The sequence below is a fragment of the Onychomys torridus genome, chromosome 10 (assembly GCF_903995425.1).
Source record: "Onychomys torridus chromosome 10, mOncTor1.1, whole genome shotgun sequence".
NCBI classification, from domain to species: Eukaryota; Metazoa; Chordata; class Mammalia; order Rodentia; family Cricetidae; genus Onychomys; species Onychomys torridus.
In genome coordinates this window covers 10,117,655-10,138,962 of record NC_050452.1, presented here as the reverse complement: position 1 = coordinate 10,138,962, position 21,308 = coordinate 10,117,655, and the positions used below count along the sequence as shown (strand labels likewise).

The 21,308-nt window shown below is 40.3% G+C and overlaps 2 protein-coding genes and 1 pseudogene across 2 annotated transcripts in view; all 3 read left to right on the top strand.

Moving 5' to 3' along the window:
* The first annotated feature begins 1,400 nt into the window (after positions 1 to 1,400).
* LOC118592261 (translation initiation factor IF-2-like) lies at positions 1,401 to 2,877 on the top strand. The gene is made up of 2 exons (XM_036201080.1): positions 1,401 to 1,525; positions 2,217 to 2,877. The coding sequence occupies exons 1-2, from the start codon at positions 1,434 to 1,436 to the stop codon at positions 2,875 to 2,877; spliced, it is 753 nt and encodes a 250-aa protein (XP_036056973.1). The 5' UTR covers positions 1,401 to 1,433.
* Peli1 (pellino E3 ubiquitin protein ligase 1) overlaps positions 2,328 to 21,308 on the top strand; it is a 50,841-nt gene continuing 31,860 nt past the window's right edge. The window contains exon 1 of the mRNA XM_036200902.1: positions 2,328 to 2,715. The gene's annotated coding sequence lies outside the window, so the exon portion shown is untranslated. The remainder of the gene's footprint in view (positions 2,716 to 21,308) is intronic.
* LOC118592151 lies at positions 9,582 to 9,889 on the top strand (annotated as a pseudogene).

The window sequence follows — 21,308 nt, the reverse complement described above, 5'->3', positions numbered from 1 at the left end:
TCCTGTCCCCATTTACCCCCAAACAGGCAATTAAGCACTGGAGAATTCTATTCTCTAAATAGGGCCTAATTACACTCAACTTTGTCTCATACTACCTCCCGTGCCCCAGTGAGTCTCTATTTCTCCCTCAATAATACTGTAAGCATTCTGTGGCAGTTTGAATATCAATGGCCTGCGCAGACTCAGATTTGAATGCTTGGTCACCAGAGAGTGGCATTATTGAGAGGCGTGGCTTTGCTAGAGAAGGTGTGTCACTGGGGTGGGCTTTGAGGTTTCAGATGCTCAAGCCAGGCCCAGTGTCGCTCTCTCTCTCTTCTTGCTGCCTGCAGATCCAGATGTAGAACTTTTGGCTCCTTCTCCAGCACCACGTCTGCCTGGACACTGCCTTTCTTCCTGCCTTGATGGTAATGGACTCAACCTCTGAACCTGTAAACTAGCCCTAATTAAATGTTTTCTTTCATGAGAGTTGCCGTGGTCATGGTGTCTCTTACTGATACTGACAAGACAACTTCATACATTTTACACCTCACAGACTGACTTTTCTAAAGCATATATTTTATTGAAATTCCATGTTTATAACCCACCGCTTCCAGAAGAAAACGAAGATGGTATTCTTTAGTGTATTACTCAAGACCTTCATGGGCTTGTGGTTTTCTGAAGTTTCCTCTTGCCTCTCTCCTCAGTGCCGTTCCACCATTGCTAGCAAAACTGCTCACTGGCCTTTGTGTCTTTGCATTTTATGCTCTCCCTTACTTCTCTCTTTCCTCTAAAATATACAAATATAAAAACTGAGTCATCCCCACATTCAAATGATCTTGGAAGCATTTCCTGCCCCCCCTCCCCAAGTCTGAAGTAGTATGCATTTTCCTATGATGGCACAGCTCACACTGAGTCCATTTACCTGTCTCTCCCTTGGCAGCGTAAGGACTTTGAATACAAAGTATTCTTCTTTTATATTTTTATAGCTCTAGTTTTGAGGCTCAATAAAGTGCCTGGCACATAGTAAACATGTTCACTTGTTTTTTAATATTTTATTTAAATAGCTACATTGAATATTTTAAAATATTTTAAATATAGGTGTTTTGCCTGCATATATGTCTGTGTGCTGATGAGGCCAGAAGATAGTACTGGATTCCCTGGAACTGAAATTACAAATGGTTGTGAGTTATCACATGGGTGCTGGGAATTGAACCCAGCTCCTTTAGAAAAGCAGCCAGTGCTTTTAACTTTGGAGCCGTCTTCCCAGGCCCTGTGCACTTGTTTCTTGAATGAGCAAAAATTACGTGGTCTGTGGGCATCAGGTTTTCTGGTCCTGAGGCTATTTGAAAATCCTGAGTTTCCCCTCTTAAAATATATGTCTGATTCTTGGGCATTAATCTTTTTTTTCTCTCTCTCTCCAGGTTGTAGATTTCTCGGTAGTCTACTGAGAAAAAATGAGGCAGGTGACCTCTACGCCTTCTGGAGAGCCAGTACATCGTCCTGCCTCTCTCCACACCCCTCACCACCACCACATATTCATACCTGGGTAACTAGAATGGGTGTAGACTTAGCTGAGCAGTCCAACAGCATACCCAAACCATGGTTCAGGTTTCTCATTACTAAATGAAAATTGGCTAATATGTACACTGAACAGTTTTGAACTTCCCACTTGTCTTCTGAACTGATATTTATGGAATTTGGATGTTTGAAGAAATATAGATTTTTAAGATGAGCAAATACGATGTTTTTAATGCTGAACTTTTACCTTTGCCAGTACTAAAGTTAAATGTAGGTAACTGAGCAAAGAAATTATGGGATTCTGTTAATGGTCATGCTCCTAACAGTTTTATAACTTAATTGTTAAAATGTTAAGAACAACCAGATTTAGTGTAATTCACTTTAAGGAGGCAAAGGAAAGGGGTATTTAGGATTTGTAGAAGAAATCTGAGCAGCCAGAGAGACTGCCATGTCGGGAAGAAGTGAGATTTCACTGAGCACTTCACAGTGGTGAGACTTGTTGTTGGGGGTGGGGTGAAGCAGGAGAGACTGGCGATGGGCCCGAACCCAATGGCACCAAAGACACAAGACCAGCCTTGTTTAGTCAACTACAGTACTGAACCTTCAGGCTTGGTGAATCAGTGACCATGGTAACAGTCCCCGCCCCAATCCCCTTGCGCACGCGCAACTCAGAGCGAGCCTAGGCCCCTCCACAATAGATGCTTTTCTTTTCCTCTCAGAGAACTACAGCTCCCAAGAGCCTCCTCGGCACCGCCTCCCGATGTGGCCCTGCCCCGTCCCCTCATGCCCCGCCCTCCCGCTAGTTCCTCCCCTCCCTCCCAGTGTGTGTCAGTGACCCAAAGGCGGTTCGAGGCGGAGGGACCGTCGGGGGCGCCGCCGCCGCCTCCTCTCCAGCGCCAGCACCAGCAGCGGGAGCAGCAGCAGCGGCAGCGGCAGGAGCAGCGGCTGCAGCGGCCGTGTGGCGCCATCGGATCTGCCTGCAGCCCCGGGGAGCTCACCACAAAGCGGGCCCGCGCCCCTCTCCCGTCCGCGCTCCTCGGCGCTTGGCTCCGCGTTCCACTCGGCCTCGCGGGGCTCGGCGGCTGGCGGGAAGGCGGCGGGCTCCGCGGGTGCCTGCGATCAACCGGTGCTCGCGCCGCCCCCGCGCCCGCCCCGGGTGTCCGCGCTCCGGCCCTCGCGGCGGGCCGAGCTGGCGTTCCGGCCACCAGCGGTCGTCCGGTGAGTGCGGCGCCGGGAACGGGGCGCGGGGGGCCGGCGGCGCGGAACTTCCTCCGAGCCTCTGCCGGTGGCGGCGCGGCGGTGCGCGCGCCCGCGGGGAGGCGGCGGGGGGCAGAGTTTGCGGCGCCGCATCCCGCGCTGTGGGAGGAAGCGCCTTTGTGAGGAGCTGCCCGGAACGCCCTCCCCCACGGCTGGAGCCCCGGCCCGGCTTGCCCGGTTCTCGGTCCCGCGGCCGGGCTGCAGGCCGGGGAAGTGGAAGGGGAACAAAGAGGCGGTGGGCTTCTCTTTTGTTTGTGTGAATCTGGTAACTTCTCTGCTTCCTTACATAACGCAGACTTCCAAGTTAGTCATTCTTTTTATTGTTAGGATTATTGTCATCATCTCTGCGTGCCTCTCACATTTCCTTTCATCTTTGGATCTCAGAGCATTTTAAAAATACTAATTAATTTCACCTCCCGGGCCCTTGCCAAGCCCGTTTCCGTAAGTGGGTAAACTGAGGTCCAGAAAGCCCTCAAATTGATGGATACGCTTGATGTACCGCGCCTGGTGTCTGAGGCTCGGAGAGCGTTTATGAGTAATAACTCATTCTCCAAATGCCCTGTGGAAAAGTTAAAGATGCTCATTTTACTTACAGGTTAAGTGAAGTCTGAAAGAAGCCTGAGTAATTGTTAGGTAGTTGAAACAATGATTCTTTTAAAATAGTGTTTGAGTCTTAAAACCCCAAAGGACTTTGTGAAAAATGTCCCGAGTTGTGAAGATCCTGGAAGTCGTAAACTCACTTCGCCATCTATTATGTTTGTCTTGCAAGACTCTTTGGAAGTCCCAGCAAGGGGTGGGGAGGCAGAGTTTCAACTTAAAATACCTTTAGCATGTTTTAGCCACTAAACACAAGCTCGCTGCTTGATTCTACCGAGGATTGAAGCTTTTATGCATCAGTAGGTTGTCTGTTTTGTTCAAAGGCTCTTGACTTTCTCTTACCCAGTAGATTGTTACTTTGTCTTCGTAGCAGGTGATCTTTTGTGTCAGACAGGACAATGTCTTTCCTTCACATGGACTGAGTTTGCCTAGTGGTGTGAATTTAAAGTTTTTGAATTATGGAAAAGGTGCAGTTCCTCAAGTTCTTCTGTTTCCGTTTACGATACATTTTTGCAGGTAACTGAAAATATTTTCTCAGAGACCAGATATACATACTTGAAACCTCCTGATTGTCTAAATACAGCATATAAATTCGTTTTGATTTTCCTTTCTTTCTTTTTTGGTTTTCTTTTCACATTTGTAGTAAATACTTAGAGTTGTTGTTGCTGTTTGTTTGTTTTTTAATTCTGGTACCAAATGGAAGGTGTGAAAAGTTTAAATCAAGTGTTATTTCTACAGGCTCTTGTCCCGAATTGTATGAGATTCAAAACTGTAATAGCAGTGCTTTCACTTAAATAATTTCATTTGTAACGTATAGCTGCTCCCGGACTTACATCTGGTGGGTGTGTCAGAAAATGAAAGTGAGACTTTATTTTCTTCCCTGTTCTCCAGCCTATCCTTTTTCTGAAGTTTGTTGATAGAGTGCACGTTTAACCATTTGAAAACGGAACAGTTAAGTGTGGAAGATTGCATGTTTTCGTTATAGAGTCTCATCTAATAACTTTAAGGCTTTTTAAAGAGGAAACTTGCCACCTAAGTTTTTGTTTTTGTTTGTTTGTTTGTTTGTTTTTAGTGTAATAGAAGTGTAGTTCTGTTTATTGACTTGAAAACAGTCAACTGGAAATCTGCCTTAGTTCCATATTTGGGGATTATTTATGTGCTTCTTAATATTGGCATTTAAGTAACCTTATTTTGAACTTTCCCATGGTACTTACCAACCAGATTTACCAGGGCCATTTGTACTTTTAAAGAAACTACCAACCGTGTCTTTGCTTAGTCTATCCCAGGAGTCCAGAGGAGGAAGTAAGTGAATTTTGGATTTTCAGGTTTCCCGCGCTCTTTGGGACCCTTTAAAACAAATGGCAGAAAACTATGAGGCAGGAAACGAAGCTACTAAGGCAAGTTTCAGGGGGAAGCCTCAGAATGTTTCCAGTTACCTTAGTTTCTGCTTCCTTTTCACTTTTCAAAATGTCAATTGTATTTTGAGTCCCTTGATTTAGAATGTGGTCCATTGCCCAGTAGATACAGAGTTCTGCTTTGTGAACAGTTTTTCAGATAGAAGCTTCTGTAGGTGGTAGACGTTTTACGCCAAGACTTAGAATTGGAAACTGTCCAGGATGTGTATAGATCTTCCCGTGGAACAGTGAAATAGTAGGCCTATCACTGAGTCAGACTTACAGAGATCACACACATATTACGTTAAAATGTTGTAGTGGTCAATATATGATGGCCCTTGAGGTGGTTTGGGGATTCATTTTCCAAAAAAAAAAAAAAAAATGTTTTATTCCAGTTATGAATTTTAACTGAGAAATATAAAGCGTATTTTTAAAAAATGCATTGAAAGAAGGAAAATTAATAGATAGATAAGGAGAACTGATAGAGATTTTAGGAGGTACAATATTAAAGATTCCTGGAAACATTTATAGATAAGGAACAAATCCTAGTTGAGTCCCGACAGTGAGTTACACAAAGCACTTTGAGTTTATAGATTGTAGCCATCTTTCTCAGAGTCCTTCTACACATATTACAGGAAAGTAAATAAAAACATGCTTTCAAATGATTTGGGTTGTTCTAGAGTTTCTTTTAGACTCTGTGGTGGAGTTTTTACACTTGGTTGTTTTTCTTTGTTAACGTTTGACCTCCTCAGCCTACACTAATGTGTGGGACCTTAAAACCAGAAATACGGGTCATTCAGCGATCTGGGTACGACTTCATGCTCTCTGTTAGTCTTTTGTGTGTTATTTTAAATAGGTCAGTGGTTGGAAAGACTGGCTAACATTATACTTAGTAAATTCTAAGTAAACTTTGTCTGGTGAATGAATTTATGGTAAAGAGAAAGGAAACATGATATTTCTTGAGTGACTGTCAGGGAATTTACAGGTATTTTGTTTCTAAGAGTCACACACACACACACACACCCAATAAGATTTTGCCTTGTAGCCCACACAATCCTTAAACTGAAAATCCTCCTTCCTTAGCCTCCCTAGGAACGCACCTTCCTTAGCCTCCCTGGGAACGCTCTATGCCTGGAAGATTGGAATCTTTTGATGAAATAAGTAGCTACTTTCAAAAATAGGTTTAGAGAGAGAGCTCCATTGGATGATTTAGAAGAAATGACTTGTTAGACAGGATGTTTTGATGATGATGATTTTGCCACAGTAAGATCTACTTCAGACAGAGTTTTGTATTTTACTTATTTTTGTTTGTGAGGAAGATGCATGTTTATTACGCACCTACAGAAGCTTTGCCATACAGGTAGATGCCAGAGGACAACTGTGGACATTGGTTCTCTTCCTTCCACTGTGTGGGCCCAGAGATTAAATTCAGCTCCTTAGGCTTGCCTGAGGCTGCTTGTACCTCTTGTGTCCTGTAATATTACACCTCACAATGCCATTTGTAGAAAAATAGAATGTTACTAATGCCTGTAAATGAAAAAATCCTGACATCTGCCAGTTAATCTGGACCATTTGTGTAGTTAAAAATTAATTCAGCACAAATGGAATTTACTTCCTTTTCAAAGCATTTGTTGTTACTTTTGTTTTGTAATGACCCTCTTGGGATGCGGCTAACTGTAAAAATATGTAGCATCCATAGTTTCCCATAATTTTCCCCCCCTCCTCCTCCCCGTCCTCCTCCCCCTCCTCCTCCCCCTCCTCCTCCCCATCTTCCTCCCCCTCCTCTTTTTTTTTTTTTTTCCTGGAGTTCTTCCCTGCCCAACTATCTGGAATAAACAAAGAGATATTTAAACACACTTAAAACTCTAATTTATTATACTAAATTCCAGCTGAATTTCAACATACAAAGTACGGTCAATTCTTGTTTTGGAAGTATACTTCTGAGGGCATTAAAGCAAGCAATAGCAAATAAATACCATGCAGTCTACCAAATTCTGATTGCTTAACAGTGCCTGCTTGATGTCCTACTGTGTTTAGAAAACAGGGGTTCTAGGTTCCACTCACTGCTACTAGATGTTGACATTAATGCCAAATCATTTACTTAGTATATACTGAGTACTTTTTCTGTGTTGAGTACTGTCTAGTTGTTGACATCACACGAAGTGCTTACTGCTGTTTTACATTCTAACCATAAGATCCACACAATAAAATGAATGAGCACACTCATTCTTGCTTAGTTGCTAGTATCTGTGAGGCCATGGGTTCAAACCCCATCACCACCAGAATTAAAAATTTAAAAATATTTCAAATTTCAAAAGAGAAATGACCGTGTTTCTTTCCAACATAAATGGCAAAAGGCAAGAGAGGAAGAAGAAACTGTAAGATTTTAAATTGCCATAAGAGGGAACTCCACCAAGTGTAGCAAGTGGACTTTAGTTAAATGGTGCTTTGAGCAAGTTAACTGTAAAAGGATGTCTGGAAAATGTGGACAGTGTAGACCCTGGATATTTAGTGAAGAGGAATAGTCAGTCTTTCTTTAAGGTGTGATGATATAGATCTTTACTTTGTAGGGATAGTTAATAAAGTACAGTCTCTAGGGGCTGTTGAGATGGTGTAATCAGAAAAGTGCGTCTTGTTTGCAGGAGAATCCAAGTTTGGTCCTTGCGTTCATGTAAAAAGCCTGGCATGATGTCACATGCCTGTAAACCTGGGGTGTAAACTGTAAAACCATATGTTCTACAGTTCCAACCTGCCAGCTGAAGTGTGCCTACTGGAACAGTAGTTGCATCAGTGTTACAGCGGTAACCAACCACTTTCAGGTAGTTTTTATAAGCCACTACGCAGAAATAGTTCATAAACCTGGTCAAAAGCCCTGGATAAGGAGGCTATAGGCCCTAGTGGAGAATGTACTACTGTTGTTAAATGGGCATAGTGTCAAATTACCTTCTAAATTGTTTATACCCATAGATTAGTGCTGCTGTCTGCCTTGGCCAGAGAAGTATCTATTGGCCAGTGGGCAAGTTAATGTAGAGACTTGTAACTGATGAAGGTGCTTGAAAATAAGTGGCATTTAAGTATCCAGTCCTAAGTAGGATATCCGTATCATTCCCTATAAGGTTTAGGAAGCATCATTAAGCAGGGTGCAAAGAATGTGAGTGCTGGGAGATGGAAAGCGGCACTATTAAAGGCTGTCTTCTGGACATGGCATGGCTGTGGCTCCATGAACTTGTAGCCACAATGGCTCTCTGCACAAAGTTGAGCCCATCGGCGTTCCATCATGGGTGGGGATGGACTCAGAAGGCCTCAGCCTCCCCAGGAACTGCATAGGCAGTTAATGGTTGCTAGAGGAGGAAGAATCATTTCTCAGTGGTGTAGCCATGATACATTGCTCTTGATCAAGTCAATAATTACCTCACACCCATGATTATCCAAGTAATTTAACTGAATACAGTGGCTCCACTCCCTCAGGGAAAGAAACAACAACCCAAAGATATGAAAGTAGGAGAGGTACTTGTTGGGAAGAAGGGGTTCAGTGGGAGGAGAGGAGGGGAGCATGATCAAAGTAATTACATACATGTAAGTGTGGATCACTGGCACCCATGAAACACAAGCCATGTACCTGACTTTGCTGAAAGAGAGAGCTCCAGATTCTTGAAGAGACTGTGTCTCAAAAATGAGAAGGAGAGCAATCGAGGAAGACACCTACATCAATCTCTGGCCTCCATACATGTATATGTGGAAATGAATCACAAATTGTATATTCATGCTTAATTTCTCAGATCAGTAGTTAAATCTTCATTTATTAGAATAATTTTTTTAGAAATTTCATACAGTGTATTTTGATTATTATTCACTGTCACTCCTCCCACATCTCCCTCACCCCATCCCCAACTTGTCTTTAAAAAAAAAAAAAACCCTATCTAGTCCAACTTGTGTGCTCCATATTATGTTCCTGGGTAAGAGGCCATTCATGGCCTTACTGACCTGCCAGGGGCCACATTCTTAAAGAAAACTCTTTCTCAGAAGCCATGTTCATAAGCTCCCCCCCCCCCCTCCACGTTAGAATGTTGACTGGCTTGTTCTTTTGCAGACAGGTATAGCTGCTGTGAGTTCATGAATGCATCTGACCTGTCAGGTCCCGAAGACAGTTCCACTCCAGTCTTCTGGCTCTTACAGTCTTTCTGCCCTCGTCTGTGGTGGCCCCTTGAGCCTAGAGGAGACATGTGACACAGATACCCCGTATGTGGCTGAGCATTCCACTGACATTGGTTCTTTGCACTTGGACAGGTTGTGAATCTCTGTATAACTGCTGCACTCTGCACAAAGACACTTCTCTGATGCGGTCTGAGAGCCGCCTAGTCTAGGGTAGAGAGACAGGACGTTAGAGGGGGTTTGATCCTGTGCCATTTGAGCATTATAATAGTAGTGGGTTCACCCCTGAACCTTACAGCACTCCCACCATGGGGTGAAAAGAAAGAAAAGGAATCTTACCCAAATGTTTAAACACCTAGAAACTCTTCATTAGAGATTTTTAGAAATTTGTCCATAGGACAGTGTATGTGTAGACATTATTAATTTTGAAAAATTAATGTTACTTTGTTCTTCCTACAGTCGATATTTCCAACCTGAGAAATGAAACTTACTTAGATGATTTAATAAAGACCACACTTTGTCTAGTTAAGTCTAATGATGGAGGAAGTACAACTTTTTCATTCATACTTTTAGAGTTTAATGGCAGTAATCAGAATTTGTGAACTTTAGTTATGTCCCTTAAGACTATAAATGCACATCTGTATTAAGAATACTTTATGGATTCGGGGAGACCTACCTTAGACCATGACCAAGTTCATCAGTAACTTCTCAGGCAAGGCTCTGGTCCTGGTGAACACTGCCATGACTTACTCAAAGCCTTGATTGGCCACATTTTGGTACTATGCCAAGAATGAGCTGGTTCCTCCAACCTCTGCTGAACTCCCTACAACTATTCAGAGTGTGAAAAAAAATAATTCTAAAGTGCTAAAACTGGTTGCTTCAGCTCACAGTTAAGGAAACTGTGGAGTGGTTTGGTTGCCATTGAGATGTGGATGTGGTTTTAGATCAGAGAGATCACAAGCAAACGTGGCATCATTGGCTATGATGTTTGAAGACCAATCTTTAACATGTGATTTTATTTGAGTTCCTATTTGAATATTCTTGAACCATGTGCATTGAGACTGCTATCTGAATAAAATACTACCTGTCAAAAAAAAAAAAAAAGGAATACGTTGTTGGTTTTGGTTGGTTGGTTGGCTGGTGGGTTGAAATAGGGTCTCTCTGTATAGCTCTGGCTGCCCTGGAACTCACTATATAGACTAGGCCGGCCCTGAACTCACAGACATCCATCTTCCTCTACCTCTACCTCTACCTCTACCTCTACCTCTAGAATGCTGGTGCTAAAGGCATGTACCACCACATCCAGGTGTATTAAGAATACTTTAGCAAAGCCCTATCTTAAAATATTTTCTGTAAGTTGTTAGGGTTTAAAAAAAAACATATTCATGTGTATATATGTGTGTGTATAAATACCCAGACTCAGTCCTTATGTAAACATACTATCAGGATGGAAGTACTGTTAATATGTTTTAAACACGGCTGTGCTAGCATGAAATACAGAGCAACCTATGTTTAATTCTTAGGTTTTATGGTAACTCTGAAAGCTATAAAAGCTGTCTTTGATTCACCTGTAAAAATGGCAGTTTTAGAAAAAAGCCTATGGTAGCCAAGCAGCAGTAGGTTCCAGGTGGTGGTCTCAGCTTGTGTGTTGCAAAGTACTTCACGTCCCTGCCTCCTTCATTTTCATCTTTCCATACTCTGCCACTGGCCTTCTTCACTGCTTTAGGATTTATATGATGTGTATGTTTTGCCTGCATGTATGTATGTGGACCGTGTGTGTGCCTGGTGCTCAGGAAAGCCAGAAGAAGGGTGTCCAGTCCTCTGGAGTTGTAGACAGTAGTAAGCCATCACGTGAGTCCTGGGAACCGAACCCAGATCCTAGGCAGGAGCAGCAAGCACTCTTAACCCTAAGCCAGCCTCCAGCTCCTCTGCTTGCTTGCTTTGTGCTCCTTTGCCAGCTTTAGGTGTGCCTGTTGCTGTTGTGTGGAGCTTTCCACCCAGCCTACCGTGTTTGTACTGATAAAATGAACTCGAAATGAGGGAAGGGCCAAGAAGGAAAGGTAACTGTGTAGCAATTTCCTGCTTCTGCCTTATCTGCTTCTTTTTAACTCCTTATCTTTGTCTTTGTTTTGCTTTAATTTTTTAAAAGTGTGTATCTGGTGATGGTGCTGTATTCTGTCAGTTAGACACCAAGATACAGCTACTTGACCTGTGGGATATATATTTTTAGATCAATATAGGACACAGAAATAGGCATACTGAATTGAAAGCTTCATAAACTAATACTGCAGTCAGGTGGAACTGTATGCTGTTAGAGCAACATTTGATAGCAGAACTAACAGCTGAGTGGCATGTTCTGCTCTTAGTGTTTGTTGTCTTTTCCAAAAATGTGAAACAATTGGAGCCTTAATTAGCACTATAATAATACAATTGCACATGACCTTAGGAGAGAATTGTCTGGATTTCTGCAGAGTTTTTATATTCAAGCAGAAGACAGGAAAAGAGGGGGTAATATGATAAGTTTCTACCTTCCTTTCACAAGAATGAAATACAAAGTTGATTGGCCTTGATTTTTCCTAGTTGTTGCTATAGTTTTCAACATATAAGTGGGACTAATTTTTTGAAGGCTCAATTAAGTTTAGTTTTATTTCTTAACAGTAAGTGGAAACATTAAGAGGTGCTTTGTTGGTTCTTCCAGACCTCAACGCTGTATTGCTGATTCCTGGCAGACACTGTCCTTAATACTTGAGCTCCTGTGGGTTTACGCCAGATTTAATGAACTGTGAGTGCGGGAAGGTAGTTTTCTTCATTTCAGGCTATGGTTAGCTTGATGGATTTTCTTCAGATTGTTCTCATTACCATTTACCATAAAAGGACAAGAACATCCGCATTACCAACCTAATTAAGTTTATTATTCATGAGAAAATGTGTTGATATGTCTTTGTAAGGTAGTAGCTATTTTTAATGAGAAACCACAACCTTGTAGACTTACTGCATGAGAACACTCTTCACATGTACTTACTGCTTTACTGTAATTTTCACATAAAGTAGGATGATTCAGTCTCTGAACTAGTTCTCGCAGTTTACCCAAGAGCTATGACAGACGTTGAGGAGGCTCTTAAACTGTTGAACAGAGGGCTTACACTGACTTTAGTGATAACCCAAATCAAAAAATATAGATCACTGACATTCAAAAAGAAACTAGGAAAGTTGTATGCCTTTAAATAAATAAGAGGTTGATTTTCTTTATAGATCACCTCTTAAAGACCAGTCTTTTAGTAAGGCTTTCCTCAGAATTTGCCTCCTAAAGCTGCTTTGAAAATGGTTCCAAAAAGAATTTGCTGGGTTTCATAACTGTAGGCTGTTAATGATTCAGTAGGCCTCCTCATTCTCCTCCTACCCCTTATATTGAAAGCTCCTTCATAGCATCGAGGTGCCCTGAGTCATAACAGCTAAACTCTAAAGAATCGTCATATGGGAAAATTCACCATGAAGTGAAATTGTCAGGAAACAGTTTGAGTCAGAGATTCATTGATCACAGTGATAGAACCTAAAGGTTGTGGGATTCATTTAAATCTTTGAATGTACTTACATGAACGTGTCTTTATTATAGGATTGCAAACCCTGTAATAGCCTAATAAAACCTTCAAAGGTGTGTATTCCCTCCCTGTTAAATTTTCATTGGTTTGGTTTTTATTATCTGTTACATAAAAACGTTTTTATTGTATAAATACATCAGAGAGGAGCAGTATTACATGCAGGATAAAAAATCTCAATACTAAAGTCAAGAGACCTAGAGTTCTGATTTGTTTATGTCATAGCTTTGTGTATTTCATTTAACCCACCTTAGTTTCTTCATCTTTACAAAGTCACATGCTCTGTAGTACTTACGTTCTCTTTGGAACCCCTCATGGAAGTTCCAAGTAAGTGTTGAGTCTGGATCTTTGTGTTACCTGGGCTGGCTTTATGGTCATTCTCCCTTAGCTTCCTGAGTGCTGTGCTGTGCTGTGCTGTGCGTTATTATAGACCAGCAGCATTCAACCAGACTCCTTTCCTGAAACAGCATTTATACGTAGGTGGCATTTTAGATGACGTCCATTTGTCATCTCAGCCTTAAAGTCTCTTCCAGCTTCAAGATTCCATGACTTCAAATTGTTTGCCTATAGGAAGTCTCACTTCTATACTGATTTGCTTCTGAGAGACAGTCTGTACTAGTGTCTCTTTATATTGATGATTCACTCTTGACGCTACATGAACTTAAGAATTCTTTATATTCAGGGATAGCATTTTAATGTTTCGTTAAAGGTATTGAAAGATTGAAGAAAATTTACAGGGACACTTCAAATTCCCAAAGGGATAGAAACAAATTAAAATACTTAGCAATAATTTGATTTAAAATCGTTTCAAGTTCTAAAGATTCTGTAGCATGAATCTCTTGTAAATATAGTTCAGAATGATGTTTGTAGACAAGCCATGAAACCAGAGATTAAAAGCCTTGGTTCCAGCTCTGTGGACTGGCTTTTGATGTGGTTGTCTTCTTTATTCATCTGCTTAATGGACCCATACATTACTTCTAAAATAGTATTGTAAGAAACCAGGGGTGCACATTTTCATCCATTTTGTCTGGCTGGAGCTATAGTTCTCACTTGTTTATTTAGGATGTTTGAAACACATTCTTATTATGTAGTGTCTCAGGCTGGCCTTGAACGCTCTGTAGTCCAGCTGACTTTGAAACCGACTTCCCAAGTGTTGAATTATAGGTGTGCCCCTACTGTGAGCCATGCACCACATTTTACTTATAAAACAAGTAGTGATTCCAAGGCTTTTTTGATCTAGGGGGGGTCTTACAGGTACCCTTGTTTCTCTCTCTAGTTCTTAAATCACCCTAACTGTTCTTTGAAGCTTCTTGTCTTTGGACTCACTCCCCATGTTTTAGTCTAATAGCACCTTTAATTTTGGTGTTTTTCCCACTCTCAGTATTATTCACAGTAAAGATAAGGTAGAACGAGAGAGAGAAACTTCAATTAGAAGAAAACGGGATTCAGATTCCTCCTCCATTGGATTAACAGCTCTGTTGCTTGGGCAGTTGACTTGATTTACTTAAACTCAAGGATCTAAATACCTTTTCATAGCACAGAGCAAACATAAAATAGACACCCAGAAATTAGAAACTATTTTTATTGTTACTAGCATTCTGCTATGATTATTTTTATTTGATCTCCCTGGTTCTAGGTACCACATATTTCTCATGCATCCTCCATATTGCTGTCAGAGTTACTTTCCTATGTATTGAGAAACTGCTGTGTATGTAGTGAAGAAACAAACTGAGGCTGTTTTTTCTGAATGAAAATCACAGACTCTTTTTTTGTGTTTTTGTTTGTTTGTTTTGACAAGATCTTACTGTTTAACCCAGGCTGGCCTTAAACTTGCAATCCTCCTGTCTCAGCCTCTTGAATTCTAAAATTCTAGAATTATAAGCATATAGCACATAGGTGTTTAACTTGTTTAATTGGGAAAATTGCATTGGATCTTAGTTTCTAATTACATTAGATCATAGCTTAGCCACAATATCCTTAGTAGATAGGTAATAGTGTTGGCTAGCCAGGGGACAAAGTTTGAATGTAATTATCAATATGTCTCAAATGTTTGCAAGATTTATTACCTTATCTTCTTTCACATGTATGAGTATTTTGCCTGATTGCATGTATAGGTACCACATTTGTGCCTACTGCCTGTAGAAGCCAGAAGGGTGTTGGATCCTTTGGAACTGAAGCCATATGGTTGTGAGCCTCCATGTAGGTGCGAGGAACTGATTCCCCAGGTCTTTTGCAAGAACAGCAAGCTCTCTTACCCACAGAGCCATCTCTCTAGTTCCTCTAATACTTGCTTTCTAAACTTGATTGTAAGGTATATAATGATGCTAATAACTGAAATCTCAGTAATCCTTTGAAATAGCTGTGAAGGTCATACTGTATCACTTCTGTGTGGTTAAATCTATTTACATTGTTTCATTGTCTTAAGGCTTCAGCCACCTTAGTTTTAGATTCTCTCACTCCTGTCCTCTCTATGCTCTTTGCCTAGGTAGGGTAATTCCATCTGTAGTGTGAAGATTTGGGGGTTTGTATTCCAGCCCAGCTCTCTCCTCTAGGCTCCAGAGTTATATATGCATTTGTTTTTAACTCCTCCCATGGATATTTCAAAAATATCTTAAATTCCCATGCTTAGGACCCATAAGAATTTCCATTGTTTCCTCCCTCTTCAAGTAATTCTTTTCAGCAGAAATTACTTTCCATAATAATTTTTTTTAAAAACTGACAATGTAAATATTCTAATAAATAGAAACTGTCAAGACACTAATCATTAAGCTGTGTTGCGCTACTATTATATTCTAGGTGTTTAATATCTTACAACAATACTTTGAAATTAAGTAATATTGTAGGATGTAATGGTTGTGTATATAGGTTCTCAACCAAAATTTCTCATGATTTAGTCCTAAATGTCACTTAAAAAATTGATGTGGTTGGGGATTTAGCTCAGTGATAGAGCACTTACCTAGCAAGCGCAAGCCCTGGGTTTGGTCCTCAGCTCTGGGAAGGAAAAAAAAAAAGCAAAATAAAAATTTATGTGTATGAGTGTTTTGCCTGCATGTGTGTCTGTGTACCATGTGCATGCATTACCCTCAGAAATCAGAAGAAGGAATTAAGTCTTCATGAGCTGGAGTTCCAGACAGTTGTGAGTTGCCATATGGATGCTAGGAACAGAACCTGGGTCCTTTGGAAGAGCAGCCAGTGAACCATCTCTCCCAACTTTCCTAAATGTCACCTTTTTAGTTTTGTGGCCTCAGGCAATTAAATGAGTTGATTTGGGCATTGGTTTCTTCTTCTACAAAATAACCAGTAGTACTACTTTTTATTATTCATCTACTAAGAACATTATTAAGAATGAAAGAAGAGGCAGGCAGATCTCTGTGAGTTCGAGGCCAGCCTGGGCTACAGAGTGAGTTCCAGAAAAGGCGCAAAGCTACACAGAGAAACCCTGTCTCGAAAAACCAAAAAAAAAAAAAAGAATGAAAGAATTAACATGTAAAATTTCGATATTAGGCATTTATGATTCAGGCTGCAAATGTGCCAGTTATTTTTATTATTATCTTAAGTTTGCAAGTAAGGAAATTGATCCTCAGTGAAGCTAGTCCAAGTCTTATAGAAACTAGATGTTGGTGTCAGCAGTCAGACATAAAACAGTCTGGCTCCAGGGCTCCTTTAATATCACTTTATTTTACTTCATCTCAAGTAATAACTTATCTCATGAGCTTGCATACAGACTCCATATTAATGTCCTCACTGTGATGAGAAGTGTGATTTGCTCAAGGATGCACACCTACTGTGTTAAGAGGTAGACGCTCTAGAATGGGCATGTGAAATCTCACAATAAGTCATGTTTACAATGGTCCTGTCATGTCTGGCAAATACTGTTTCCCTACAGATATAGCTCTTACAGCCTTTCTACTCCCTCTTCCATATAACTTGGCAGGAGAGGGTGTGATATTGATATCCCATATAGAGCTGAGCACTCCACAGTATCCTTTGCATGATAACTGAGGTGGAGGGTTTCTGTATTCATTGCCAACTACTGCAAAAAGAAAATGCCTCTGCAGACATTATAGGCTGTCAAATAAAAACCCAGTGGGGTCTCCTGCTGCCCTGAGACATTACAGGCTATTGCTATTGCTCTACAGGCTATTGCTATTGCTCTGTTACTCTCCAGAAGTTGATATTAAGACCCTGTTGCTAGAGACACATGAGTCAGGACACGCAGAAAACAAGCTAGTACCAACATGGAAGCTCTATCCCCCACTGGCTAGCTTCCATGGTGCTGGAAGGTTTCTGTGCATGCTATGGAGGAAGATGAGTCTTCTTTGATCTGCAATAGTAATAGTAACTAACCTGGCAAGATAGACCCTCTGCTGCAGTAGTGGTACAGGCTTTAGGAAGGAACCAACTCCTTTCTGATTGGTCCACACCTTTATCCCAGCACTGGGGAGGCAGAGGTAAGCAGTTCTTCGTGAGTTCAAGGCCACAGACAGGGCTACAGAGTGAGACCCTGTCTTGAGAAACAAAAACAACAACAACAAGCCTTCATCAGTACTGTGAAATGAGCCTAAAACTTATGGTTGGCTAGATTAAATGAAAGTAGTAATTAACTACTCCCAAGAGTCCATGGGATAGAAGGAGATTCAATAAAATCAAATACCTTAGACAACTTATTCAATAAAGTTATAACTGAGAATTATCTAACAGTTTCTGAAAGGGCCTAAATAGACTTTTGCCATTTTGTACTTTGTGTTTATGCAGAGGTATTCTCAGCATTGATAGTTATAAAAAAATGTCAGTCAACTGGGAACATTGGAGCTGCTTTATATCCTCAGTCAGAATTTTAGACAGCAATTAATTCTCTGCGTAAACATAAGTACAACCAACTTATTACAGTCAGATTTTCTTCATTTTTAATGAATGGTAAATTATATGTACACCAAAGAATTGTTTTTAAATTATTTTATTTATTACTAGTAAATAGTTGACTTATATGCCCATTTTATATGACTGTTTATCTGGGGTCATATAGAAATTTCTCAGATGAAAAGTGATTATGCATGAATGGTAAGTTGAAAAAACTCTGATTCAGATAGTTCCACATTCATGTGTGGTCAGTATTAGCAACCTTTGTCTGTGTGTCCTCAGGGATCATCAGTGTATGTGTCAGTGTTTGTGTAGGGCTTGTGTTTTTACAAAATCTGGATGGTTTCTTTGAAGGGGACTTTTTGAGATAGTCCTTATACTTAGGTGCTTACTGTTAGAGATTTTATAAATATTTGATGAAAAGCACTTTTATTACTATCATAAAAGTGTTAAAAATTCAAGCCTCCAGATGCAACCATTTTTATAGTTACTAAGAACAATTAGATAAAAACTATTTAAATATATTTCAGTTGTAACTTACTAAGTTGGAAAGAGCCAAATTGATGTAAACAAATAAGATCCCTCTACATTTATAACATTCTACACCTAGTATTTGTGCATTGCCAGAGCATATAAGTTTTTCCATTTATGTTTCTTTGCAGAATATTGTCCTGACTATAAGTTAATGATTTTATAATTTATTGCTATCTAAAAATTTCCCTTGATTTCACATTTTGTTCTGGATGTCATGGCTGCTCTCCTCCTCCCACACAAAGAGAAGCAAAAGTGGCGAGATGACACTGGATTTGAGAGCCCTGGCTTTTTTCAAAACAAACACTTTTTTAAAAAAATATGAGTGCTTTTTATTGATGCCAAAAAAGGGGAGGCTTTGGCAAGTGTTTGGTAAATGTGTGAATATCCTAATTGATTTCACTGCAGTGAATAGGAAGCTTTGCTGTTTGTCCTTGTAGATTCGCCTCAGTAAGTGTGTGCACAGTAGTGAGAGCTCAGCTAATGTGTGGTGAAAAGTAAGAACCCGTACTTACAGGTGCAGACCCACCACTTCCGTGCAACTTTATATCTTTGTCTCTTTCCTTCAGAGAGGAAAGGCAATTTAGTAATTAGGAACTTGTATTCTGCTATGAAAATAATCAGGTAAACTTATTGAACTCAGCATTTTGATGAGTTTTGAAAATAAAGTTTGAACATTCTACTATATATTCTGCAATAAAACACTAGTAAAAAGGCCAAAAATACATAATTAATGCAAAAAAGTAGACAAACACAGGTCAAAGTATGCATTTAAAAACTCATTACAGATATAACAGTAGTCCAACTAAATCTTTAACTCAGGTTAAAATATAAGATTTTAGGAAAGAATTTGAGAGCCAGTAAGAAAAAGGAATTAAGTCTGATGCTGGAATAAGAGGAGAAACAAATATTGCTGGGCAAATAAAACCATTATTTATTCTATTTTACTTTATCTTTTGGTCTTTCGAGACAGGGTTTCTCTGTTTAGCTTTGCCCCTTTCCGGAACTCACTCTGTAGACCAGGCTGGCCTCAAACTCGTAGAGATCCGCCTGGCTCTGCCTCCCGATTGCTGGGATTAAAGGCGTGTGCCACCACCACCCAGCAACCATTATACTTTTAAAAGTATCTTTTCAAATATGATTGCTTAGATTAAAGACTGTTCACTTTTAATGTCATTATTATATGGCTAAAACAGGAAATCACAGAAAAATTCTATGATGAAAACTTTTACCTAATTTTGATAGCTTATAAGAAGATAAGAGCATTTCACATTAATCTGTCAAAAGTACTGAAACCATAGTAGGCACTCTGGAAATATTTACTGAGCTAACCTGAATCTTAGTATAAGGTAGTTTTAAATTTGGTGGCTTAAATATGTTTTTTTCTGGGCTTTTAATATCACCATACCTACCTCCTTGAATCTCAATTTTGATACAAATATATTCTTTGATTTGGAAATGAAGAAAGCTGATTGATATTATTTATTTATTAAATCTTGGTCTGAGCAAAAATTAGTAAGAAGGAACTTAATTTGGAGTTTATTCTTTTCATATAACTAGATTAGAAAATACTGACTGTAAATTGTATGAATTAAAATCATAGAATTCATGCCAAGTTATAAGGTAAGGTAAAGAACTGGTTTGAAAACAAATAGATGTTGCTGTTTAATGGTCATTCCTAACAGTACAGTTACAGCTGAATTTCGTCTTTCAGATGTTAGCTGAAGCAAGGCTGGGTCTCCCAGGTTAATGATATTTTCAAGTACAGTAACCACTTTACAAGAAAAAGAATCATGAGCAAAATTATAGTGACATAGTCAAGGGTTCTGGAAAGTATTGGAGAAGAGGTGGGGAGACAGAAAGAAAGAGAGAGAGAGAGAGAGAGAGAGAGAGAGAGAGAGAGAGAGAGAGAGAGAGTGAGTTGTGTGTGTTTGGGGGTGTGAGTCAGGGTTTCTCTGTGTAGTCCTGGAACTCACTTTGTAGACCAGGGTGGCCTTGAACTCAGCTCCAGCTACCTCTGCCTCTGAGCCTTGTACGTGCTGGGATTTAAAGGCATGTGCCATCACACCCAGCTTAATGAATATAGTTTGTAATGCAGCAATAGTTCCCAGAAGACATTCCATTTTAAGTCAAATTCATTGGTATCAAAAGCCTGAGTCATAATTGTTATAAACACCATTGTGATCTTCTACTGAAGTACAGTGGCCCAAATTTTGTGTAGAACCAGTGTGAAGGGCGGTCATATACTGACCTAGAAATACTAGTTGTCAGAGGACTTTGATTTTTAGTGATATTTAGCAAAATAAGACAGACTATTAGTAAGGTTGACAGATTCGTTGTTTGTGCTTTGTATTTAATACCAGTTCTGTGGTGCGATGTATCTTTATTGTAAGTCAGAGTGGTGCTGTTCCTTCCTTGGCAATTCTTCCAAACCCAGGAGTATTGGTGAAATTATTAAGGCCACTCCACGTAGTTAAAAGGGAGGTTTACTTTGTGGGGTAACTTACAAATGAAGGGATAGGTAACAGGGTCTGGCAAAGGTATGGCGCAGTCTGGCGGTGTTCTCTGGAGAACTCTGCTCGGTCAACCTCCAGCGTCCAGGGTCCCAGAGCCAAGAGAGACCTCTCCTCTCGATCCTGGGTCTTCAGCTTCCTCCCTCAGCCCTGCCTTGTGGGCGTGACCATTACCAAAGCCTCAATGGGGGTTGGAACTTCCAGGCAAAGGCTGGGATGGCTTACCCACTACATCTCCCCCTTTTGTCTAAGTAAGAAAGTTCTAACCTAATACAAGACTGTATACAAAGAAATGGTTATTAAATATTGTCCAGGAGTAATGAGGGATAATGACCTAGATAAGTTGAAATTGCAATAAATGCAAACAATATCAAGCAAAAAACACATACTAAAATCCAGGGAAGTCTAGAGCGTGGATAGGTGGCATGTAACAAAGATCATTCCAAAAGGTGTCCTGTCCTAAAGAACCTGAGTCTAATACTTAATATAGTCTAAGATATTATATATGTATATATACTAAGTTGTAACTATAACTGTTAGTCTTCAACCTCATCAAAGACCTGAGAAGGAATATAATAATACCTGAGAAATGGGAGAAGGATGCAAGCAACTTTCGGGAGACCACAGTGACACTTAAAAAGGAAAACATTTGAGGACAGCTTACAGTTTCAAAGGTTTAGTCCATTATCATCATGGCAGGAAGCAAGATAGCTTACAGGCAGACATGGAGACATAGAGAGGTGGCTGAGAGTTTTACACCTTAATCTGCCTCAACAGGAAGTAAACTGAGTCCCACACTGGGCATAGCTTGCATATGAGGCTCAAAGCCCGCCCCCACAGTGACACACTTCCTCCAACAAGGCCACACCTCCTAATAGCGCCACTCCTTATAAACCAAGCATTCAAACACA